The sequence below is a fragment of the Mustelus asterias genome, chromosome 18 (assembly GCF_964213995.1).
Source record: "Mustelus asterias chromosome 18, sMusAst1.hap1.1, whole genome shotgun sequence".
Lineage (NCBI taxonomy): Eukaryota > Metazoa > Chordata > Chondrichthyes > Carcharhiniformes > Triakidae > Mustelus > Mustelus asterias.
Window position 1 is genome coordinate 77844049 of NC_135818.1, and position 24818 is coordinate 77868866.

At 40.1% G+C, this 24818-nt stretch overlaps 1 protein-coding gene across 2 annotated transcripts in view; it reads left to right on the forward strand.

Annotated features, from left to right (window-relative positions):
• Window positions 1-16049: 16049 nt before the first annotated feature.
• Window positions 16050-24818, forward strand: part of LOC144507289 (latent-transforming growth factor beta-binding protein 2-like) — a 447226-nt gene continuing 438457 nt past the window's right edge. For both annotated transcript variants that reach the window (XM_078234343.1, XM_078234344.1), the window contains exon 1: window positions 16050-17080. In XM_078234343.1, coding sequence (XP_078090469.1) covers window positions 16311-17080 — 770 coding nt within the window. In that variant the 5' untranslated portion in view covers window positions 16050-16310. The remainder of the gene's footprint in view (window positions 17081-24818) is intronic.

Consider the following 24818-nt stretch of genomic DNA (forward strand, 5'->3'; position numbering starts at 1 on the left):
ACAGGAGGTTACAGTTCAGTTTGCATCTTCCTTTGAAATGTATCTCTGAAAAAAGGTGTAACATTCCATTTTCTCTTTTGGGAATGATTATAATCCACAAAGGAATTCCAGCAAGTGGTTACTTTGTGGTCTCAGGCATTTTTTGCCTGTATGTGCTTTTTTAATAAACACATGTCTTACTTAAAACTTGCATATGTTGGTAAGTAATTTGGGGCTGTGATCTGTAGTCATGACACTTGTTGCAAGGAGGTATTTCAAGTTTGCTCTTTCTCCTTGTTCAGCCTTTGTTTTATGTAATTAATTATTTAAAAATCAAAGCCAACTATGTACTTTAAACCTATGCTTTCCTTTTCCTTTAAGCCTTTTAATTAAAGTTCAATTAAGCTTTCAGCTTATTCCAATCACTCCCCATTCTATTTAGAGACTTAAATACTCTCTTGGTCTGCTTCCTTCACTACACACAATTGTCACTCAAAAGGGACGGGCCACAAATTGCAAACTTCAGGCAATGAAGCCCTGACTTCTGACACATGCATGAAAGCAACCGAAGGAAGATACTAAATATCCCTGCCTCTCAACTGGAAATTGCCCAGACTCTGTTCAGGCAACCTAGAAAACTGTTAAAAGCTGACAAAGAGATTTCCTAAAAGCTGACACAACTATTAAACAACTGGCAGCTTAAAAACAGCCCTGAATATAAAATTAATGATGTAAAGAAGAGATCCTAAATTCCAATATTTATGGTACAAAAATGTTGTTGTTTAGGGATCAGAATTTGGAAAACAAGTCAGAGTTGCATCCAAACCAAAATGACCAAAAGATGTGCTGGTTAGATGCTAAATTCTCCCTCAGTGTACCTGAAAAAGCACTGGAGCATGGCAACTAGGGGATTTTCACAGTAACTTCATTGCAGTGTTAACATAAGCCTACTTGTGGCACTAATAAATAAACTTTTTAAAAACTTTAGCAAGTTTGACTAGAAACAGCAACTGGCCTCAAAGTTGTGCATGTTGGTAAATAACTGGACATTGGGATAAAAACTACTGTCCAGAAATTTCTCTAATTACACCAGAATTGCACCTTGCTTTAAGTATAACTTGTAGAAAAGAAGGAGAAGTTATCTGCATGAGTTTTCAAATCAGGAAGTGGCTGAGCTCAAAGACTTAGCAATTTTCACCAAGCTTGCCTGTTGAGAAACTGATGATGTGGAGATGCCGGCGTTGGACTGGGGTAAACACAGTAAGAAGTCTAACAACACCAGGTTAAAGTCCAACAGGTTTATTTGGTAGCTACCTGTTGGACTTTAACCTGGTGTTGTTAGACTTCTTACTGTGTTGAGAAACTGACATGATCAGGGGAAAAGTTAGTCTTACAAGTGCCTGATTTTACTCTCCAATGAAAACAGTGCAAAGTAATATTGGAAGGGTGTAAAACAGGAGTTTATACCCCAGCCTGTGTAGTTATCATCTGGTAAGTTAGGTTAAACTTGGCTCAACCTAAAGCAATTAACTCTGTGATTAAGAAAGGAACCTGCAAGCTGTCTTTACCAGTTTCAGGCAGGGGTAGATTTTTGTTTCCTATCTCCGATCTGAGACCTGTTAGCATTGAATCACAGAATCAGAGAATGATACAGTGCAGAAGAGGCCCTTCGATCCATCGAGTCTGCACTAACGCATGAAAGGCCCTGGCCTGCTCACCTAATCCCACTTGGCCCATAGCCTTGAATGTTACACTGTGCCAAGTACTCATCCAGGTACTTTTTAAAGGATGCGAGACATCCTGCCTCCACCATCCTCCCAGGCAGAACATTCCAGACCATCACCACCCTTTGGGTAAAAAAGTTTTTCCTCAAATCCCCCCTAAACCTACCAACCCTCATTTTTAACTTGTGTCACCTCGTAACTAACCTTTCAACTAATGGGAACAGCTGCTCCTTATCCACCCTGTCCATGCCACTCATAACCTTGAACACCTCAATAAGGTCGCCCCTCAGTCTTCGCTGCTTCAGAGAAAACAACCCAAGTCTATCCAACCACTCTTTATAACTTAAATGTTCCATCCCAGGCAACATCCTAGTGAATCTCCTCTGCACCCCTTCCATTGCGTTCACGTCCTTCCTATAATGTGGCGACCAGAACGGCACAGAGTGCTCCAGCCACAGCTGGAGTTCAGTGTATGTGCTCAAACCTTTATAAAAAAGGTAGCAGGGAAGGAGAAAGAAGAGGTGTTGAGAAAGGCACATAAGAAGTACCTTAAAGACCATAAGGGTTCCCTCAGTGTGCTTAAGGGAGTAACAATTCAATGATAAGCATACAAGGAACTATATCTCCCATGGCAAATTGACTTGCGCTTTACAGCTTCACAAGGGATAAGGTTGAAGCTCATTAAATTAAAATTTTACAGCTAATTTCTGATGAAGGATCACATTTAAACATCAAGAATTATAGAATGGTTCGAACCATTCAGTGTAATGTGTCCATATTAGCTCTCAACAAGATCAACTCAGCTAGTCCCACTTTCTTGCCCTTTCTCCATAGTCCTGCATTTTTTAATCTTCATGTGCTTATCCAGTTCCCTTTTGAAAGCTTCACCATGTCCTCAGGTAATATGATCCAATTTTTGACCACTAGCTGTGTAAAAAGGGTTTTCGTTGTATCATCATTTGACAATCATCTTAAATTAGCATCCTCTGGTTCAACCCTGAGACTGGTTCTCAGTCCTTCCACCAATGGGCACAGTTTCTCTCCATCCACTCTGTCTCGACCACACAATTCTAAATCTCCTTTCAACTATCTCTTCTTTAAGGAGAACAACCCCAGCTTCTCCAGCCTATCTATATAGTTGAAGTCCCTCATCTCTAGCATCATTTTGGTAAATCATTTCTGCACACTCTTGAAGTCTTCCTAAAGCGTCCACAATTGGACACAATGATCCAGTTGAGACTGAACCAGTTTTATAATCTTAACCTGTCTTTTCCTCTTTTCACGTTGATCAACCAATGACAAACACTTAATGCATTCCTTCTGTCCATGATCTTAAAGTGGGGATTAATTCTTTTAGTCTTAGTTAGGTCAATGTCTGCATCGAACACAATGGCCGGAACTCGCCACCTTGTTTGCCACGAAATCAGCACGGGCAAGGGTCCAACAACTGAAATCTCCGTTGCCCTCGGGTGGCAATTTCGGCCTCACCCAAGCGAGGGCGTAAAATCCTGCCCAATGTATTACTCCCAACAATTATATTTTATTTTGACTTCAAACCAAAAAGCAAATGTGCATTGCAAATTTTGATTTTTGCAATGGATTTTCAGTCGATAAATATTTCTCCCTCTATATATAATATTCTGAAATATAATTCCATCTTATTCAGGGTTGAGTACTCTTTTGTATCCCAGTCACAAAAGAATGAGGGATGGGAGAGGGAGCGCAAATCCTGTTCAGACAGGAAATGTTTAATGAAACTAAACATCAAAAATAGTTACTTCTTTGAATGAGTGACTCACTGACAGAAGAAGTGTAGGATTGTGGTTTGCAATTCATTGGAAGTTGTGTGTATGGTACTTGTTTATTTGATTTCGGTTCACTGGACAACAGCCATTCATGTTTTAAATATTCTAACCATTTCAGGCATCTTTGGCACATTTGTTGTTGATTAGATAACAAATCAGGTCAGAATCTTATTGGGTTTAACCTCATCTGTGGTTAATGAATTTTCATAATTTCCTGCATGCACTGTTTTAATGTGATTTTTAATAAGCCTGACATAAATGACTTAAAGACCTGTTCATTTTGGAATGTTATCATGATTTTACAGATAAAGCAGTCATCTAAAATCACGTTGTTACATTTGTGAAGTTTTTGGTACATTCTTTCTCAAAAATAATTCTAGGAAATAAGTGAACATGAAATGCCCAAACATTTAACCGACATATTTATAATCAAGAACAGAAAACTTATAGATATAAATTGTATTATAATCTCCTAAAGCACTCTGTAACCGATGGGTTGATGTTAAAGGGCAGTCACAAATGTTATTTAAAAACAAAGAAAAACTATTCACACAGCAAAGACCACAAAGATCAATACATGGCCTATTCAAGGCAAAATGTTAGCCAAGGCATCGAGTGAACTCTAAAATAAAAGTAAAATGATGCAGATGCTGGAAATCTGAAATAAAAACTGAAAATGTTGGAAAATCTTAGCAAGGGGAGAGTAACGGAATCAACGTTTTGAGTTTAAAGAGTCATAAAAACAACTGTCCCCTCGAGCCTGCTCTGCCATTCAATAAGATCATGGCTGATCTTTTTGTGGACTCAGCTCCACTTACCCGCCCGCTCGCCATAACCCTTAATTCCTTTACTGTTCAAAAATTTATCTAAGCTTGCCTTAAAAACATTCAATGAGGTAGCCTCAACTGCTTCACTGGGCAGGGAATTTCACAGATTCACAACCTTTTGTGTGAAGAAGTTCCTCCTCAACTCAGTCCTAAATCTGCTTCCCCTTATTTTGAGGCTATGCCCCCTAGTTCTAGTTTCACCCGCCAATGGAAACAACTTCCCTGCTTCTATCTTATCCATTCCCTTCATAATCTTATATGTTTCTATAAGATCCCCCCCTCATTCTTCTGAATTCCAATGAGTATAGCCCCAGTCTACTCATAAGCCAATCCTCTCAACTCCAGAATCAACCTAGTGAATCTCCTCTGCACCCCCTCCAGTGCCAGTATATCCTTTCTCAAGTAAGGAGACCAAAACTGTACACAGTACTCCAGGTGTGGCCTCACCAGCACCTTATACAGCTGCAACATAATCTCGCTGTTTTTAAACTCCATCCCTCCAGCAATGAAGGCCAAAATTCCATTTGCCTTCTTAATTACCTGTTGCACCTGCAAACCGACTCCTTGAGATTCCTGCACAAGGAATCCTCTGCACAACAGCATGCTGCAATTTTTAACCATTTAAATAATAGTCCATTTTGCTGTTATTCCTACCAAAATGGATGACCTCACATTTACCAACATTGTACTCCATCTGCCAGACCCTCGCCCACTCACTTAGATTATCTAGATCCCTTTGCAGACTTTCAGCGTCCTCTGCACACTTTGCTCTTCCACCCATCTTAGTGTCATCTGCGAATTTTGACATACTATACTTGGTCCCCAACTCCAAATCATCTATGTAAATCGTAAACAATTGCGGTCCCAACGCTGATCCCTGAGGCACACCACTAGTCACTGATCGCCAACCAGAAAAACAGCCATTTACCCCCACTCTTTGTTTTCTGTTCGTTAACCAATCTTCTATCCATGCTAATACATTACCCGTAACACTGTGCACCTTTATCTTATGTAGCAGTCTTTGGTGCGGCACCTTGTCAAATGCCTTCTGGAAATCCAGATACACCACATCCACTGGTTCCCCATTGTCCACTGCACATGTAATGTTCTCAAAGAATTCCACCAAATTAGTCAAACATGATCTGCCCTTCATGAACCCATGCTGCGTCTTACCAATGGGACAATTTATATCCAGATGTCTCGCTATTTCTTCCTTGATGATAGATTCAAGCATTTTCCCTACTACAGAAGTTAAGCTAACTAGCCTATAGTTACCTGCCTTTTATCTACCTCCTTTTTTAAACAGTGGTGTCACATTTGCTGTTTTCCATTCTGCGGGAACCACCCCAGAGTCCAGCAAATTTTGGTATTTCTCTGCCATCTCTTTCAGTACCCTGGGATGCATTCCATCAGGACCTGGAGACTTGTCTACCTTTAGCCCCATTAACTTGCCCAGCACTACCTCTTTTGTGATAATGATAGCTTCTAGGTTCTCACCTGCCATAGTCTTCCTGTCATCAATTTTTGGCATGTTATTTGTGTCTTCCACTGTGAAGACCTACACAAAATACCTGTTTAATGCCTCAGCCATTTTCTCATTTCCAGTTATTACATCCCCCTTCTTGTCCTCTAAAGGACCAATGTTTACTTTCATAGCGGGTTCAAAATATTAACTCTGTTTTTCTCTCCACAAATGCTACCAGACCTGCTGAGTATTTCCAGCACTTTTTGTTTTTACACCAGAAGAACTCACTGATCTTCTTTGATTAGTGCTATGGAATCCATTACATCCACCTGAGCAGGCATATGGGGCCATTGTTTAAAACTGCATTCAAAAGGCATAAACTCCAACAAGGAAACACTCTGTTATGTGTTAGCCTACTTTATGTTCTGATGGCCAATCTTCTGACTTAGATGCAAGAATCCACCAGCTGGGCCAAACTGACACTGAATTGATCTAATTTAACTAAAATTTGCCAGGGAAAATTTGTGATTCAATCACTGACATTCCCTGGTCAGCATGCATAGCAAAATCCACAGATCAGTCAATGGCCTTGATTAATTGATTATTTACAGGTGTTCACTTTGCTTGAATGATTTCTCATCATTCACTGAATCAAACAAAGACAAAACTACATCTGGGTACAGAGAAGGCTCATTTAACAACAAAAATCTTTTAATCAATTTTGATAAAAATGAGCATAAATGGATTTCTGCAGTTCAAGGCCCTCAGATCTTGATGGAACTGGAAAATCATAGATCCTGGAACTTAGCCTGGAAAAAAAGCTTGGAAAATGTTTTTATTCAGAATTAAGTGAATTGTACCAATTTGAAAAATCATTTGAAAGAAGTAAGTTTACTTTTTAAATGCCTGAAAAAATATGCTCAGCCTTTATACAATATATTCTTATTCCACTATGAGGTTTTCCTTAAAAATACATGCAAAATTTTAATTGTTCCCATGTCTCAGTGCTACAAATTTTCCATATTCTAGTATAGCTAAATGTCTTGTGCTTAGGTGCTGGGTGCCTTTTAAATGCTCACAAGTCATAGCCACCTGAAGACATGGTTGTGATTGCACTGAAGGTGAGTGAGCTCTAGCCTTCAACATTCTGGGAGTGTACAGGGTGTTTCAGGAAGTATAGGTCTTGTGTTGAGACACTTTTCAAGCATACCTCACTGAGTTTACTGTCCGTGTAAAACACTTTGCCATTTATGATATTAAGGGGATGGAATCTGCATTGTGCTAATTGACAGCAAAGAATATTAGCTCAGAGCACCACAACGAGTTAACGTGATCTCACTGACTCTACCCTGTACAAGTATCATTGGCAAATGCTTAATACATTTGTATGATCTGATTTTTCTTTTTAAGAAGTCAGGGGTGGTATGCCTCCACATAAGGTGGTATGTTGTGCCAATCTGCACCATGATAGAGGGGTGGGGACTGGACTCGAGCTGTGATTCCTCCCTTTCCAACTACCCACTATCAATTATCAAACTGCAAAAGCAAGGTCAGCAATACACTGCTCTTCCCCCACCTCATAATGTCTGGCTCAGAAAGACGCTGGCTGAAACCTGAGAGTAGATCACCTGTCTGCCCTACTTGGATGGTGTTAGTGTATGGCCCAGGTGATAAGAGAAATTAAAATAACTTCAAAAAGCAGAGCTTGCAAAAAATGGTTCCTGTGTATACAGCATTGTATAAAATGTTTTCACTTTTCTACAGTACATTTCTATATTTGTAGAATGGTATTTTCACAGTATTGGTTTGTGAATAGATTTCAATATCACTGGCATTCAAAGCACATGACATACAAGTGAGAGCTTGTAATTCATCACTGTTCTCCAAGACAACCCTGCTGCCAAAAGAAAAATCCAAATAGGAGCTGTAAAAACAAATATGGAGGAAGTAACAAAATATGCTATATTTCTATGCATTAGACAGAATAATATTCAGCAGAGTTCTGAGACAGTAGCGCACCTCAAAGTTCAGATATCATAAAAAATTCAAAGTGTTGCCCTCAGATTTGTTTGTGCCTCTCAAACCATTGACAGTCTAATTCCTTGTAACATATAGTGATTTCTATCTAATCAATTATTTTATTTTATTCCAATACAAATAGAACAGTATTATTTATCAATAACCCATCAAAGATTATATCACTGTGATGTTGCATTATTTACATCACAATAGTCTTCAGTAGTTACACCACATCCAACAGTGGAATGCATCAACCTGCCTGTTGCTATCAGCCATGCTCTACATCAGCAAAAAATAAACCAGATTTCAAGCAGTAACAAAAGTTCAGACTTGAATTTGATTATTATTAATATAAACTCTAAATATAACTGATAAAGTAATACATGGGTAGAAGTGATTTGAATTAATGTAAATAAGTTAGCCTGGGCTCTTAATAATTACTGATCATTCTCATTATGCTGTTTGGGAGTGATTCTCCACTGAATTGCAAACCCGGATTTTTCAAATTGGTACAATTCACTTATGATACTTGTTCCACTGAAAAGAGGTCAAAGACTTCAGTTGAATACTTAACAATGAAAAGTTGCTTAAATGCATGCCTACCTTGCCAGGAAAAATAACACCAGGATCGAGATTCATATGAACTGCAAATAAAAACAGACAAATTACAACTCTTTGTCTCACAGCCCTATTTAATGGTTCATTCAGAGATGCTATCATAAGAAAAACAGGTAACACTGAGCCAAAATGTTTTACTCCAGACATATGTTATTGCCTTAGGTGAAAGTTGGCAGTAGGTTACCTTGCGGGCAACAGCATTACAAAACAAATAATCAGAGATGGTCTTTTTATATGTTTGCATCAGGAATTCATATTTAAATATTATGTTTGGATCAGGATTGCTGTATAATTGAAGTGGAGGGGAAGTGGTTTGAGACATTGGAACAGTACAGTTGTATCAGATCTGTATTTCTCTGAAGTCTGTTTATATCCATGTTTTTAGTACTACGCAGATTGCTTATCTCTGGCAAGCTTGAAGTATTGCTTCAAAAGAAATGTTGCTATTTTTTGGTAAGGGCATGTAACTCTTTTCATATTTAAACCTTGTTTTCTCTTTCTCTTGCTCAGGTCTTGCCAGATATTATGACATCATTAACCAACTTGATCTACTGCCGCCCTCAACGTACAGTATCTGCTTCTCCTCCACAGTTGCCAGCAAATTTAACACAATTATCCAGTGACACTCTGCATCACCTTTTAAATTCGCATTTCCCCCACCCAGTTCCCAACCACATAGAGTGATTTAGTCTCTGTTCAGCATTTTATACCACAATCTGGCTGTGATTGAAACTGGGTTTACTCCTTCACCGCTACATTCTCTGATGCTGTGCGCAGATGCTCCAATGCAGCTCTGACATCCATACTGAGTTATACAAGACTATAATATTAAAACCAGAAAGTGCTGCAAAAACACAGGTCTGGCAGCATCTGTGGCAAGAACGGAATTAATGTTTTGAGTCTGATATGGCTTCCTCAGAATTCTTGGAGTTCCAAAGAGGAGTTGTATCAGACTCTAAACGTTAATGCTGTTTCCCTCTTCACAAATGCTGCCAGACCTGCTTTTCCAGCAGTTTCTGTTTTTATTTCAGAAATCCAACATCCACAGTATTTTGCTTTTATATAGGCTTGTAATATTGCTGATCCTCAACAATATTGTTCACAAGTACAGGGGCAGCTTCCGCACAACAGCTGATGACACCCAACTTCACCTCTGTACCATTTCCCTCAAGCTGACAGCCTCTGCCTGTCAGACACCACGTTATGAATGAGTCACTATTTCCTCCAATTAAACATTGGGAAGATTGAGCCATCACTGTCAGCCTCTGCCATAAACACCTTTCATTTTCATCTGACACCAACCCCATCCTCTGGAATCTGTCCAGGTTGAACCAGACCTTGTATCCTATTTTGTCCAGAGCTGAGCTTCAAAACTATCCATCACCAACACAATGTGACTCATCTCTCCCTGTTTCTCACCCCCAATGCTGCTGAAGCATGTATTTTCACTTTTGTAATTGTTAAACAACTTCTGGCCAGAGTCCCCCATGCTAACTTTCCATCCTCCACTAACCATAAGTTTGAATTTGTTCAAAACTCCACTTTCTCCACAAAACCCCCTTTACTATCCCACTATAATTCCTGATTCTCCATCACCTCTATCCTTCCAGGCAGGCATTGGTTTCCTGGCCCCCCACACATTAAATCTCGCCTCTTTGTCTTTGCCATTAAATCCTTCTATTTGTACCACAGATGAATCATCTTTCCCCACCCTATCTCTGCAGTGTTATTCAACCATACATGCCCTAAGCAAATGTTAGCAGTTGTAAACCATATGAACAGATAGGTAATATAAACAGGGTATTTCATTTTGTAAAATTCTGATAAACGTAGAGTTAATTTGCCAACAATTTGCATGCTTGATGAAATTGTGCATTGAATTATATGCTTGCACCAAGATGTCTATAAATCTAAATTTCATTATACTATGTTGTCATGACTTCAAACATGAGCTCAAAGAAAAAGTACAGGAGTTGAAAAGTGATAATAAGCCTAAATGAGACAAAAACCACAGATGACGGAAGTACAGATAGAAATGGGGCTTTTATTCTGAAGTATTCTTAAGCATATACCAAAATGTCCCATATATGGTGCCAATCAACAGACAAATAGAGGGAATATATCCAAAAATTAAATCTTAGATTCCTTCACATTTTAAATAAATTACACACATTCCCTCTTGCCTGAGGGTTCATATACAATTTACATTTGAAAATGAATTCCTGTCAGTTATTTTTCAGACCATCTTCAACACAGTACTAAAACTAGCTATAGCCGCAGGCACCTCTCAATGTACACAGAAAATAGGAAAGATCAATTAGTTTTTAAAACATTTTTGCCTCTGTCTGCAGGACTGGGCATACAATGTAATTTGCTTAAACATGAGAGAAAGACTGAACTCCAGTGTATTAGTTGCACTTCTATATAAATCACTTCCGTTTTTACAATTTCTACTCTGCAGCTGTGAGCCTTAAGCTAGGGAATGCCCTCCCTAAGCCTTGCTACCTCTCCTCCTCTTTCAGATGTTCCTTAAAACTTTCTTCTTTGACAATGCTTTTAGTTACCTGCTCTTACATCTTATATGAATCTATATTGAATATTGTCTAATTACACTCCTGTAAAGTGTCTTCAGATGTTTTACTACATTTAAAGGTTTGAAATAAATGTAAGTTGTTTTTACTCTACAATCTACTTGGCAAATATCTGTAAAGTTAACCCCCGAGTCCAATCTCTTCTTCATTTAATTTCTTCAAGAATTCAGGTGTATTTGGGAGCATTCCCTAGAGCTAGGTTGAACCCAATTATGCCATTCCTGAAACTGGTAAGATATCAGAGTAATACTTTTTCAAGATTATTTTAGATCTAGCAATTGAGCAGCTAAGGAGTAAGCACATGAAGACATTGGATAACTTTTTGGTGACTGTAAACAGCTCACACCACCATATGAACTCCAGCAGAGTTAGCAGATATTAGCTTTGCTACAAAATGATCTCTTGCTTCAATGATTTTGTGGTCCACTGTGTTGTGCTTAGTATTTCAAACCCACACAAAAAATTTATGGAGTTGGGCTATTATGCTATTATTCTTTTTAATAGAAATATAGGGTTTTTTTCAACAAGTATGTGAATGCATATGTTTATGTGCCTATTCTTTAAAATCAGTTTTGAATGTAAATGAAATGGCTGCAATGGCAAATTAGATACAGAAAACAAAGGATGCAGCAAATAGAGTAGTGTTCTTGGTGGTTGCTGAAGAGAAATAATTCCAGCCATAAGTCTCACCAGATTTGAGTATGTATGCATCTAATTTGGGAAAATTGAGAAACAATCCCTATTTTCAAACCGGTCCAATTAATCACCAAGGTACTGTATAAGCCCAGAAAAATAATGCTAACATTATATTGCAATTTCCATTAACAGTGCCATGATATTTACCAGCTGGAATTAATGGCTCCAGTAGAATGGAGACCCAAGAAGTTGTTTTGTAGCTTCCCTTTGAAACAAAATGCGGTGGCTCCAGGCAAATGTAAATGAATGCTGGTAGCTTTGTTTGGTGGCTTATGCTACCACATTGATCTGGTCATGGGAAGACTGATAGCCCAGAGGGTTCATAGAGACCAACAATTTAGCTTTCGCTTTTTGGGCTGAATTGATTTGTCCCTAACATTAGCTATTTCCATTTTGCCAGTAGAATCTGTGCCCTAAAATAAATGCATTCTGCAGTGACATCAGCCTTGCAATCTGCAACATAGGGATCAAAGCAAGATAAAGGGAGTTTGAATCTGGTGCAAATACTAATGTGTCGTATCTTCTGATTGTCAGTCAACACTGCTGGTGTTGTGACCTTGTGTTGAATAATAAAGTGACAGAGCATTAAAGCAGTCTCTATCAGCAAAGGGTGTTGGAGTTGACTGATCAAGCAGCACAAATGACACATCAACCATCGCTCACTATTGTTCACTGGCAACTTTAATTAAAATATGTTGATCACTTGTTAACACGTCATTACTATCTCAGTACATGACAGACACATCTCACAGCAGAAACTCCATCTAATTGTACTGTAACATAGAAATAAAATAGAATGCACTTATTGGAGCATAACGCATATGGAAGCAAATGTAATTTGTCTTGGCTTATTTGGACTGCAATTCAATACAATCAAAACCAATTATAGTGAAATTACTTTCATAATTAATTGTACTGTAATACCTTAAAATCTTCCATTATTTTCCTCTATCTATTGATCTATCTTTCTATCAGGGGTGGCATGGTAGCACAGTGGTTAGCATTGCTGCTTCACAGCTCCAGGGACCTGGGTTCGATTCCCGGCTTGGGTCACTGTCTGTGTGGAGTTTGCACATTCTCCTCGTGCCTGCGTGGGTTTCCTCCGGGTGCTCCGGTTTCCTCCCACAGTCCAAAGATGTGCGGGTTAGGGTTGATTGGCTATCCTGAAAAATTGTCTCTTAGTGTCCTGAGATGCGTAGGTTAGAGGGATTAGCGGTAAATATGTAGGGATATGGGGGTAGGGCCTGGGTGGGATTGTAGTTGATGCAGACTCGATGGGCCAAATGGCCTCTTTCTGCACTGTAGAGTTTCTATGATTCTATCACTATTTTATATCTAAATACACATTTTATTTATGTTTTTCTATAGTGGTATGCTACATATTTCACAATACTTACCAATGTTGTCAAATGAATGCACTGTTACTTTGTGAATTATCCACAACTACTTCAGAATACCCATACCATCTGCACTATTACTGGGGAACTAGGGCAGGCAATTTGATCAAATCATGTCTTCAAATTGATCTATTACCTTCAACAAAATGCAGGAGAATTTGTTATTCTAGCTGATTTGAGTTTTTTACTTTTAGTAATTATCTAATTTTTCTTGTTTTTTGAAATTTTGACAAAATGCCAGCTGGAGGAACAAATTAGCACTCTCCACTTCCACAGGGAAGCAAAGGGAAGAGGATGATTGCCCTACCCACCAGAGCACATATATATTTTCTAAGTCAGACCTAATTGTTCACAATTGAAGCATACAGCTGCTCTGAATAGTGGATTTTGAACAATTGAGATGGATATAGTCATAGCTTTTAACTGAAAACCAAGGAAAATAAATTAGGGACAAAATCTGACCTCAATGAAAGCTTATCCTGTGCATATTTTGGCTTTCCACTTTTGTTAACTAATACCTGTTGCAAAGTAACTTTACAGTCATAATAGAAAACAGTTCTACACGGAAGTATAATTATGAAAATGGCCTTGGTTGACTTGCCCTCTGACTTTTCTTTCCTGTTGGGAAGTGGCTGGTCTCCATTTACCTCCTGCCTTACCCATCCCCAAAGGCATGATGGAAATCAGGACTCACTGTGTGTGGGAAATTTGAGGTTTCACCTGTTTACTACAGAGGTTATTCTGTTATTAGTGCCTTTCCTAATTTACAAATCTCTGCTCCCTGTCCCCAAATGATATTTAACCAATTCAGTGTGGTGATGTTATTCAGTTTGCATCAGTTACTAGCTTTGATTGTGAAAAACTACACACGGTATAAGATATTACGATGTCTACAAATACTTTCATACCAATCAAGTGTTTTTGTTCCAAATTTTAAAGTATTTATGATTTCCTCCCTTTATAATTCCTAAAGAGACAACAGGCTGTTAGGATGTTCTTGGTCAAGAGGCAGATGTCAAATAATCTGCTCTTTGATTTTCCCTCTTTCCCTGTGGACTTTACTCTTCACTATCCCAGAATGGTTTAGTTGATTTTGGCACATTAGGGCAAACTGGGTCTTTCCATTCCAGGCTGTTGCAACAATTGCTTTCATTTCTCCCTAACAGACCTAGAATGCAAAGGCCCTTTAAACATTTGTACAACAGTGCAACGCTAGTGATTGCACATCGCTGCTCCCTTTATACCTCTCTTGATTTTTATTTATATTTATTTCTGACAAATGTTAAATATATATCTTTACAAACCTGTATGTTTTTTTCAATTATGATTGAAAACAAGCTGAGCTCATTGAAGATTTACAAAACAGCTGTTAGATCTGATGTATTTCAATTAGGGGGTCTGACCAGTCATTCATTTCCAATATCGGTTAGAGTTAAAGTTGTTGATCTTTCCTTTGTTCCTTCTGTGAAGAGCCAAGGAGCGTTTGTCACGGTCAAGGCGCTTTAAAAATACAAATAGTTCTTGTATTCGCTCACTAAATTTTTAACGATCGGGAAACTAGAATGCTAGAAATTACCGTTGATTTCTGAAATTACACGCGATTCGCAGTATTCAAGGGCAACATATTTAAGTTTCTTGCAGGTACATAATTATTATTGGAGCGTAAGGAGTTAAGATAGCTTGACGTCGCTCGTGAGGCTGTGTTAAGGGAACCTTCATTTGGGGTTCCAGGCAGTTATACCACAGATGTATGGCTGGGGGGAGGGCATCAGTTCAGGAGAATCTGGGCAATTTTGAAAGAGAGCTGTGGCAAAGGATAAACTTTCTTGCTTGCTGCAGGTGCCAAATGAACTCTCTGCGATTCTTGGAGAAATCGTATTTTGTCTAACTGGCAAAGCCAATTAAAGTGGTTTTGGAACATTTCCAAAACGTGTTTGTGAGGAAAGAAAAGTGATGCTGCCGGATTCCGAACTGGTGTCCCCAAGTTGTTTAACTTTGTTTTGAACTTGCAGGGATGTCATTTCGATACTTGGCTGCATCTCTTTAATACGACACCCTCCGCGTTTGGGATTTGTCTGACACCGGGAGGGGAGGGGGAAGCGGTGAGGGTGGAAATTGATTGCCAGCGCCTGGAGGAAACATCATTAGAAACCGACAGACGCCGTGGAAACGAAGCAAAGTACTTTTACAAGCCTCGGCAATTGTACATAAAGAAATCCAACTTCATGGATAGATTTAAGCTAAACTTTTATCTCTGACGACATAAATAAACAAGTTGTTACTTTGATTGCGAGCTATCGCTCTTTTGGCGTGTTTTTTGTGCTTAAAATGTGAGCGCTAGCAACTTGTAACAACGCCGGGAGCTCTTGGTCTCAAATTACGGGCGCTTATAAAACCTCAGGAAACGAGCTTGGCAGTCGGGTCAACCCTCACTTGCCGGTGTTCTCGCCGTAGGTCAACTCTTTAATTGGAACCTGTCTCTCTATGTATTTATGTAGAATATTCTCCATCTTAAAAAAGATAGTGCAAATCATGATAGGATGAATGTGCCATTCAGGAGCCTGCCTGCATGATTCAACACGGCACAAATATTGCCGCTGTACGTGGGGGCACTTTGATGCACATTCGAACTGTTGGGAGGATGGATGAGTTTGAGGGCTTTGCTTCCCCGATTGGTGCTCACTTTCTACTGTGAAGACACCTCCTCCCGGTCCCGTCCTGTCACCGAGGAGCAGGCTGTTACAAGCATAGCCTGAAAATCCATCTTCCTCCCGAAACTAAATTAGCTTTTGTCCTTACGTCACGGTTCATTGAGAGTGGGCGAGAGCGTCCCCTATACGTAATGCATGTTTCAGAAGGAATTTGAAAGGAAAGCCAGAGTTCCTTTAAAAACTCTTAAGGCAGAGGCCGATTATTTTTTTTAACCACAGTTACTGACTGGGAGTCTGACAGTCACCCACACATGCACCAGAATCTACTGGAGCCTGCAAACTTCTAAAGGTGGATGTGGAGCCATCCGGGGAGTGCTTTTCCTATTCAAGAGAGCAAGAAAGGAAACAGTTTTTATTGGAGTTTTTCGAAAAGTTTTTGAGTGTGTGTGTTTTACGCAAGAACTTCTTGGGATCTTATAACAGGATTGAACTGAAAATCTGCTGTTAACTGAGAAAGCGAAATCACCCAGTGTGGAAGATGCAGTGCAGCCGCTTACGTATTTGTTTCCCCGTCCTGGTGATTTTGGGGAGCTTTGTTGTACTGAGTGAGTCTCAGCGGGGTTTTAGCGGGAGGTCTGCACACATTTCAGGTCTCAGAACTGGACATGCGGTCTCCAGCCGGACAGTGAACAGGACGAGATTGGCAGCCCGCAGTACCACACTGGGCGGCCGAAGGAGCCAGGACAGAAATCCCGCATCAATTCGGGCGTCAGCCGATGACAGAGTTTCTGTGTTATCCCGTACAGATCGTCAGGTGTTACCTGGCAATGACCGAGCTCTCGGCTCCCGAGAAAGCAGCACTGGTCTTACCCAGGTAAATGGACAGAATTTAGCCGGGGTCAGTAGAGCTGCATCTAACCGGCCAAGTGATTCCCGCGTCGAATCCCGGAGAATCAACCCTGCCTCAGCCAAGATAAGTCGCCCCATCACATCCCGCATTAGCGCGGCATCATCCCGGGAGAGCAGCCGGATACATCATGGGACAGCCCAGGCTGGTAGCCGTACCCCGGCTCGGCACAGTTACGCCGTTTCGTCCGAAAAACTCCGTGGTTTTAATTCCGACGCTGGCGGCAGATCTGTTTCAGATGCAACTTCCACTCGCGACAGCAAGCTTTCACCTGTTCGGACTAGCTTGCTGGCTTCAGATTCTTTGAGAACCCGGCTAACGGCAAGTACTTCCCAGCTGAGAAACAGGCAGATTGCAAGGCAAAACCCAGGGAAACGAGCACCGAGCAGGAGACTGATAGGGTAAGATTGAAAATATCTGAATAAAATGCTGTGACTATATTGCACACATAACAATAGTCACTGCACTCCAAAAATGCAACGCATAATGATGTCTCAGTAATAAAACACTATGTAAATAACTTCTTTGTCATGTGGATAATAACATAGTGAGTATTAAATGGCCAGTGAATCTTTTGCAATATTTCACTTCAGATATTTTGAAAATTGCGTTTAATTTAAATTAAACCTTCTAAAGAAAAGACATGTTGTCTTCAGATAACATTATATCTACTCTGTCAATATTAGCCAGCCCTTCCACAATATTGTCTCGTCAAGGTTATTTCCTTGTAGTATCAACTTGCATCGAGAATGTCATCCTGGAGTTACAGGTGGAAGAGCCAGCTGTAATGCCTCTACTTGTGTTTCTTTTTAATGTTGTCTTAATAGATAAACATTCCAAAGTCCAGGAGAGCTGATACTGTATACCAAAGGTATGTACAGCTTCCAACATGCCGAGGGACCATGAATTTGGAATGAGTTTGTTGTCATTCAAAACACCGGTGAACAAGTTTAGAGCCAATACCCTGAACTAAATCACTCGCACTCTGAGGTCGCCCCGAGGAGACCTGGGGTGATGTCTCTCCACATGAACTACTAGCGAGACAAGTACTGCTTTACGGCAGTTTAGGAGTTAAAATTGCACTGCGTGTAAGGAGAGAGCGATTCACATTTCAACGTAGATGGATTACAAATGCAAGTCTGGGTTCGCTACAGCACAGTGAAGGATTTTGTTAAAGTAGCTCAGCACATCCGTACTTCGAATGACACAATTCGCCAATCATTTTAAATCATTTTTCAGTGGCGTAGTGCTGAGGTGTTAATTTGAAGTGAAATGATCGGAACCTCGAGGGGTATTTTGCACTGGAACGTATAGATTGTGATATGTGTATATATGAACGTAGATTATCATGATAATGCATTTTTCAAAACCTCAAATCTTGAAAAACAGACCCGCTTGCTATTTTTATTAAATGTAGTCACTGCCTTTCTAAAGGCAGAGGCTTTGTGCTGGTCCATCTGGGTTAAGTATATAAGAGATTCATACTTCTGCGCTATATGACATCAACAAGGCAACGCTATCCCGACTTGTGTTCCTGTGCACCGTTTGGCACCAGGGTAGAAAGAAAGGGACCTGGCTTTAACGAGCTGTTTCAGAATGTAATCACTAACCTCGGCTTTAATGACTTCATGCTCTTAAAAACCGACGGCGCCAACAGCAAACTTGCGTTTGGGGGGGTGGGGGCGGGCGTTGCGGTGAACATTTTTGCAGAAAGGAAATTAGCTTTAATTCACAACTGGTCTTCTTCTGCTCTCGTTCTTTTTACTAATGACAGATTTTTAAAAATGAGAAATAGTGGAAGCGCATCCCTGGATAGCAAGCTCTTGGGAAGGAAGAAAGGACAGCTCCGCACAATTACCCAAAGTAAAATATATCCTAAATAAACAAAGGGAGCAATACGACTAATAGGCAAGTCTTAAAAAGAAACATGAAACACTGAAACACTGCTTCACTTGGACATGTTCGTTGTTGCTGAGTTGGTTGTCTGGGTTGTGCTCTTTTTGTATGTTTTGCAGTGTGGCGCTGTGCAACATATTGTACTTTTAACTTTGCTCAAGTCCTTTCAGATTTTAAGATCAAACGCGAGAGATCAGTTCAACCCCACAGAGATCAATTAAACCTCGCAGTGTCTTGTTTCAAACGACCCTTGTTGCTTCACATGGAATTGAAACAAAAAAACCAAAAGATTTTTCTTAAGGGACGTGTTCAAATAATGTACACTCTATCCTTTTAATTTCGGTTTTTATTTTTTCCCTCAGTTTGTTGATTTAGTTTATTTGCATACCCCAAAAGAAGCACACGCTTGTGCACCTATTCAAGGCCATGGAGTAGCAGCGAATTTCTTCGTTGTAAATGTCAGACCAGCCACTGAGACTTTACGAGACTAATTGCAAGGTCATTGAAATTATTAGAAGATGTTTACTCTTTTTTTGTACATGGGGTAAAAACAAGAGTCGCTGCAAAAAAAGTGAAACCTGACAGGTTGGATCCAATTCGTTGGAATATTTCATTGAATATTCCCTACTATTTTGCATGTTTCCATGTTTAAAGCAAGACAACTAAATTCTATTTACTTTAAAGACCCTCGTCCTGTTTAACTTTTAATGACATATTGGAGAAAAGAATTGATAACAATTTCAAAAAGCTAAATCGGGAGAATACAAAACAGGAGCAGTCATAAAAATTACAGCAAAATCAATGAGTGCTTTGACATTGTGATCCTTGGAATGCTGTTAGATACCTTTTAATGTTTTGGTAGATTGTGTGACCAATATAGCTATACACATGTCTTCTGCCATTTATTTCTGTGGAATTTTAGAATACTTTAAGCCTTTCTTTTTTTTCATTTTTTGGGATTTTGAATGAAATAATGACAGTAACAACAGGCAAGAATGAAAAGAAAACAGGCAGAAATACAACTACGTAGAAAAGTAAAAGGACTCAATATTTCTACACTTTACAACAGAGAGCAATATTGCGAGCAGTGCTGCAACAATAACAAACTTAAGTACAAATTTGTAACAGCCATATATTTGAAGCACATGTCTGCAATGACTGGAAGGCACTGGTGTACAAATAACAACAGGAAGTCAATTAAAAGTATGGCAGGACATCCACAGGATATAACGCAGGGCATTAGGTCTGATCTAGTGGATCTAACCTCTTACAGTATCATGGTTTAGTATGAGCTGGCTAAGAGACAGGTCTAAAAGTCAAGAAGACTAGCAAAAGGAAATGTTCATTGTTGACACATTGGGCAGTACAAAGCTTTATTCGACATATGCACCAAATGAGACTGTTTGATGCCTTTCTTTTCTCAACATTTTTTCAAGGATAATTTTGAAGGTATTAACTTTTTATAGCCTGTGATCAACTATATTTGTATGTTGATGCATGTATTTTCTTACCCTCAGTGTGACTGAGTCAACTTAAATAACCCAGCAGTAAGCTTCTGGTTTAAAAATGAAGGTTATTTTATTTCTCACACACTTGCCCGCCCGAGGTGTTAAGAAGAATATGGGGGCGATTCTCCCCAAAAAATCTAAGTGTCGAATTCGCTTAAAAACTGGAGTAACTCACGCTGTTTTTTTCAGTGGAGCTTCAAAATCAATCTCCCACACTCTGTGCATTGTCGTGAATCAGTTCAAAAATCAGTTGGCGGGGCTATTTCCACTGGAGAAGCCGGCAACATAGTGCTGAGCGGCCCACTGTGCATGCGCCGATCTGTCAATCTGTCAGTGCTGAGATCGGTGCATACGCAATGGCCCCTGTCTGCCGGCATCCCAATTGCTGGCCAGCTCAGCCGCTGGCCAGCCCCGCAACCCCCGCAAAGTCGGCTGTGTGACCACCCCATGGCCCGATCACTGGCCTCCCAAAAAATGCCCGGGCCAGCCTCGACACCACCAACCACCACCCCTCCCCCTCCCGCCAGCCCCCCACCGGCAGCCCTGATGTCCCCTACAGCTCCGATTCCCCGGCAGGCTGTCTCCCCTCAACCCTGATAATCAGCCTCAGTCACAGGCCTTCCTCCCTCTATCACTCAGCCCAAAGTGCAGAGTGGCAGTAGGACCCTCCACCCCTGACAGATCGCCGCCATCAGGCCCCATCCTCATTAGGCCCTGCCCCCTTGGCACTACCTGATATCTAATGGGCAGTGCCAAGGTGCCCCTTGGACATTGGCACTTTGCCCCTTGGAGCAGTGCCAGAGAGCCCAGGCTGGCACCGTCAAGGTGGCAATACCTTGAGCACTCCCTGGCGCCCGACACTCTGGGGGACCTCGATTGCTCCTCCTTCACTCCAGTGGGGTTGGCCACCAGAGACTTCAGTCCCGTGCCTGCTAATGATATTAAAGTTCTAATTTTAATAAATTATGCAGCTCTGCACCAATTTCTGGTATGGAGTTGATGGCGCCAGAAATCCGGCTGCTGGAGATGCATGGAGGCCATGGCGCCCAGCAAGGAGCTCGAGAAATGACCTCCGTTAGAGTCTCCCGTCCCGCTGCATTACAAAAGCAGCGCAGCGGGCTGGAAGAATTGCCCCCGTGATGTCTCACCCATCCGACGTACCCACACTATTACACACCCAAAGATTAGACATAGTTGATGATAAAACAGTAATTGCAAAGTTGGAAATTAACTCAGTCTATATTTCAGTGCAGGCCTGATATTATACATAGTTGAGTTGTTAGTTTAGCTGAAGTGAAGGTCTTAAAAATGCAGAGATTTTGCAGTAGTTGTTTAGTTCTTACAGTTGATTTGGCCAAAGGTGGCTTTTGCAAATAACCTTGAAGATGGGACAGGTTAGAGGAAAGAGGCTTAGTTTCTCTTCCATCATATTGTAAGTAGTTACTTTGCTGCTTAATTAGCTGCAGTAGTTGTTGGCTTTGCTTGTCAGACACTCTCTGTGATGGAATTCTGCCTGCTTCTCTGATGATGTCTCTGAAAAGCATGTTTTGGGGGGCCAGCTATATCTGCAACAGGGAGCCAAGATGACCACTGCATCACATGACTCCACATCAGTGTTGAGTCATGGTCCAAAATAAGGGATTCTGGTAATTGAATTAACAGCCTGAAATCTTCTTCCACCCGTGTTATTTTAGGTGGCCAAAGTCTCTTTAGATTTGACAAGACAAATTTGCTCGATGGAGCTTCATTTGTCCCCTAGCTGTAACCACAGTGTGTCAATATCAGAAAAAGTATCATTGTCTTCTTGAAAGATATGATGGTTTAACCACAAAACTGTGAGGCCATCAGAAGTTCCAGTTTTATTTATTTTTTAAATTTAGTCTTTCAAAATATGTCCTTAAAGATTTATAATACCATCATGCAGGTACTCTGTAATACCAACATACATAATTCACATCGGGCATAAAAACTCTCTCTAACCACCATTAAAACAAAATAATTCTTTGTACCATATGGAAGAGTGTTTATTAAAAGTAGGTTGGCAAAGGTCTAAACAGGAAGTTTTCCACATGAGAGAGTCCAGTGCTGCTCAGGAGTGGATCAATTTGTTCATTCGATGGATCACACTCCTATTACCACCAATGGATTACTAAGAAAACAGGTTTCAATAGGATAATTTTGGACTATTTAATATATATGATTTTGTTCCCTTCCCACGTAACTGTGAGTATAATTCTAAGTGTTAGCTCATCCATTCCTTTCTCAAAAGGGAAAGTTTTAATATTTTGTCATAATTTACAAGAGGAGAGGAGGCAGTGGTGTAGTGGTCTTGTCACTGGACTAGTAATCCAGAGACCCAGGTAATGCTTTAGGAACCTGGGTTCAAATCCCAGCAGATGGTGAAACTTGAATTCAATAGAAATCTGGAATTAAACGTCTAATGATGACAATGAAGCCATTGTTGATTGTTATTTAAAAAATGGTTCACTGATGTCCTTTAGGGAAGGAAATCTGTCATCCTTGCCTGGTCTGGTCTACATGTGACTCCAGATCCACAGTAATGTGGTTGACTCTTAAATGCTCTCAAGGATAAACAATAAATGCTGGCCCAGCCAGTGATGCCTACATCCTATTAACGAATAAAAAAAACATTGTAAAGTTTATTTATTAGTCACAAGTAAAGCTTACATTCACTGCAATGAAGTTACTGTGAAATTCCCCTAGTCACCACACTCCAGCAACTGTAAGGGTCAGTGCACCTAACACGTCTTTCAGACTGTGGGAGGAAACCGGAGCACCCAGAGGAAACCCACGCAGACATGGGGAGAACATGCAAACTCCACACAGACAGTGACCCAAGCCAGGAATTGAACCTGGGTCCCTGGCACTGTGAGGCAGCAGTGCTAATCACTGTGCCATCATTGTCCAAAGAAATCATAGGAAGGCCTGATTTTAAGCAGGTAATGCCCAAAAATGCAGCTTCTTTCAGAACAAATACCAACACAACAGTAGGCAATTGATCCTTTAAGGTTTGTAAAGAATCTAATCAGCCACTTAATTGGTATAAATCTGTGGAATGCACAATAGAAATTTCAGAAAGTAATTTTTTGCGTTATGATCATGGGGAACATGGTTGCATATTATTGGAAGAGTGCCATGAATTAACTACTCAGGTCTATTTTAGAGGTTCAGAAGAATTTTCTGATTTAAAGAATTGCACAAAAGTATGGGGTATTTTAAGATGGTGGCATGGAATATATAAATGAACCTGAAGAAAATAGCTGTTGAAGAAATATTCAAAATAGCTACTGCCACACTTCAAATATGGAACAATAAAGAAGTATGTCTGTCTCTATATCTTGGTTATTTTCTACCATTATGGGATGCGAGTTGCTAGTTCTCTGGTCGCATCTATTTTTCAGTTCAGAAAGTATAATGTTCAAACTCAGCTCCAGACTGTCTCAGCAAGTGGAGACCAGAGCTCTGACACTGAAATTCAGAAGGATGCTCACACCTACAGGCTCTAGGTAGCATTCTCTCCATCTTATATGGGTTGTGGGAGCCCAGAAAGCCTTTTCTATCAACTGGAATAAGGACAGTTACAACTATGGAAGGACCATGCACATCATGGCCTGTAAGACTATTTTTTCAAATTTTGAATCCCTCCAATGCTTTGCATGATTCTGCAAATATGAAAAATAAACAATAATGTAAGGTTAAATGCCAGCTTCAGTCAAAAAATAAGTCGTCTTGTTTTATAATCAAAAGCATCAGCACAGACATTATGGAGTCAGGTGGCAAGTTTGCATTCAACTTAGGATCTCCAAAAATGGTCTTATTTGGTTCTTGGTTTTGCACAGATTTCATCCATCATCACATTTAATTGTTTCTTCATTTAGGCATCCAGTTCATCCGCCCAAGATCAGTGGGTGTTTATTTAAAGAAGCTACTTTGGTCCTGCTCTTGTTTTAGGATCCAAAAGTCCCTTTTCTACAGCTCTGGCAGTCTATTTGTCAATTCTATATCAGTCACAGAGATCTTGGGTGTGAGCAAGAATTGCCAAGGATATTTAAAGAGATCATCAACTGTTCTCCGGTAAATCACTGATTAGTTTATTTGGACTGCAAGGGTGCTGCTTTTTAAACTTTTGGGAATTTTATTGCAGAAACAGAGGGTTTGTCAAAGTAATTTGGTATGTGAGCAGAAGATTTTTACCGGAGGGTTCTAATATACTTTTCATTAGTTTCACTGATTTTGGTACTTGCATTGTTATTGTGCCTGGAAGAGGAGAAAGAGGAACAGGCTAGAATCCAAAGACGTGTAGCTGCGGAGTGACAGAAGGAAGGCAGCTAACAAGAGCTCTAACTCCACTAGTATTTAGAGCAAGAAATTCTTAACTGTAGTTTACTGAGAAGTGTATGAGGAGGCTATGCTTTACAAGGGAGTCTGTCACAGAATTCTCTTTTAACTGTTGCAGCACCAAGGACAGCCCAATACAAGGTGAAGTATCCTTGTCTGTTCTGAATTTGCTAGATGGCATTACATTGAAAGCTAATGACTTCATACCTCGGCATGAATTAGAATGACAAAGAATCTGGGCATTTCTAAAATTTCAGAATTTGCCCAGTATTACCAACTCCACACTTACAGCCTTGCATTACCTGTAGAGGAGCTGCAGTCTACATGAATAGGAAGAGATTTCACTCATTTTCTTGCTCTAAATACTAGTGGAGTT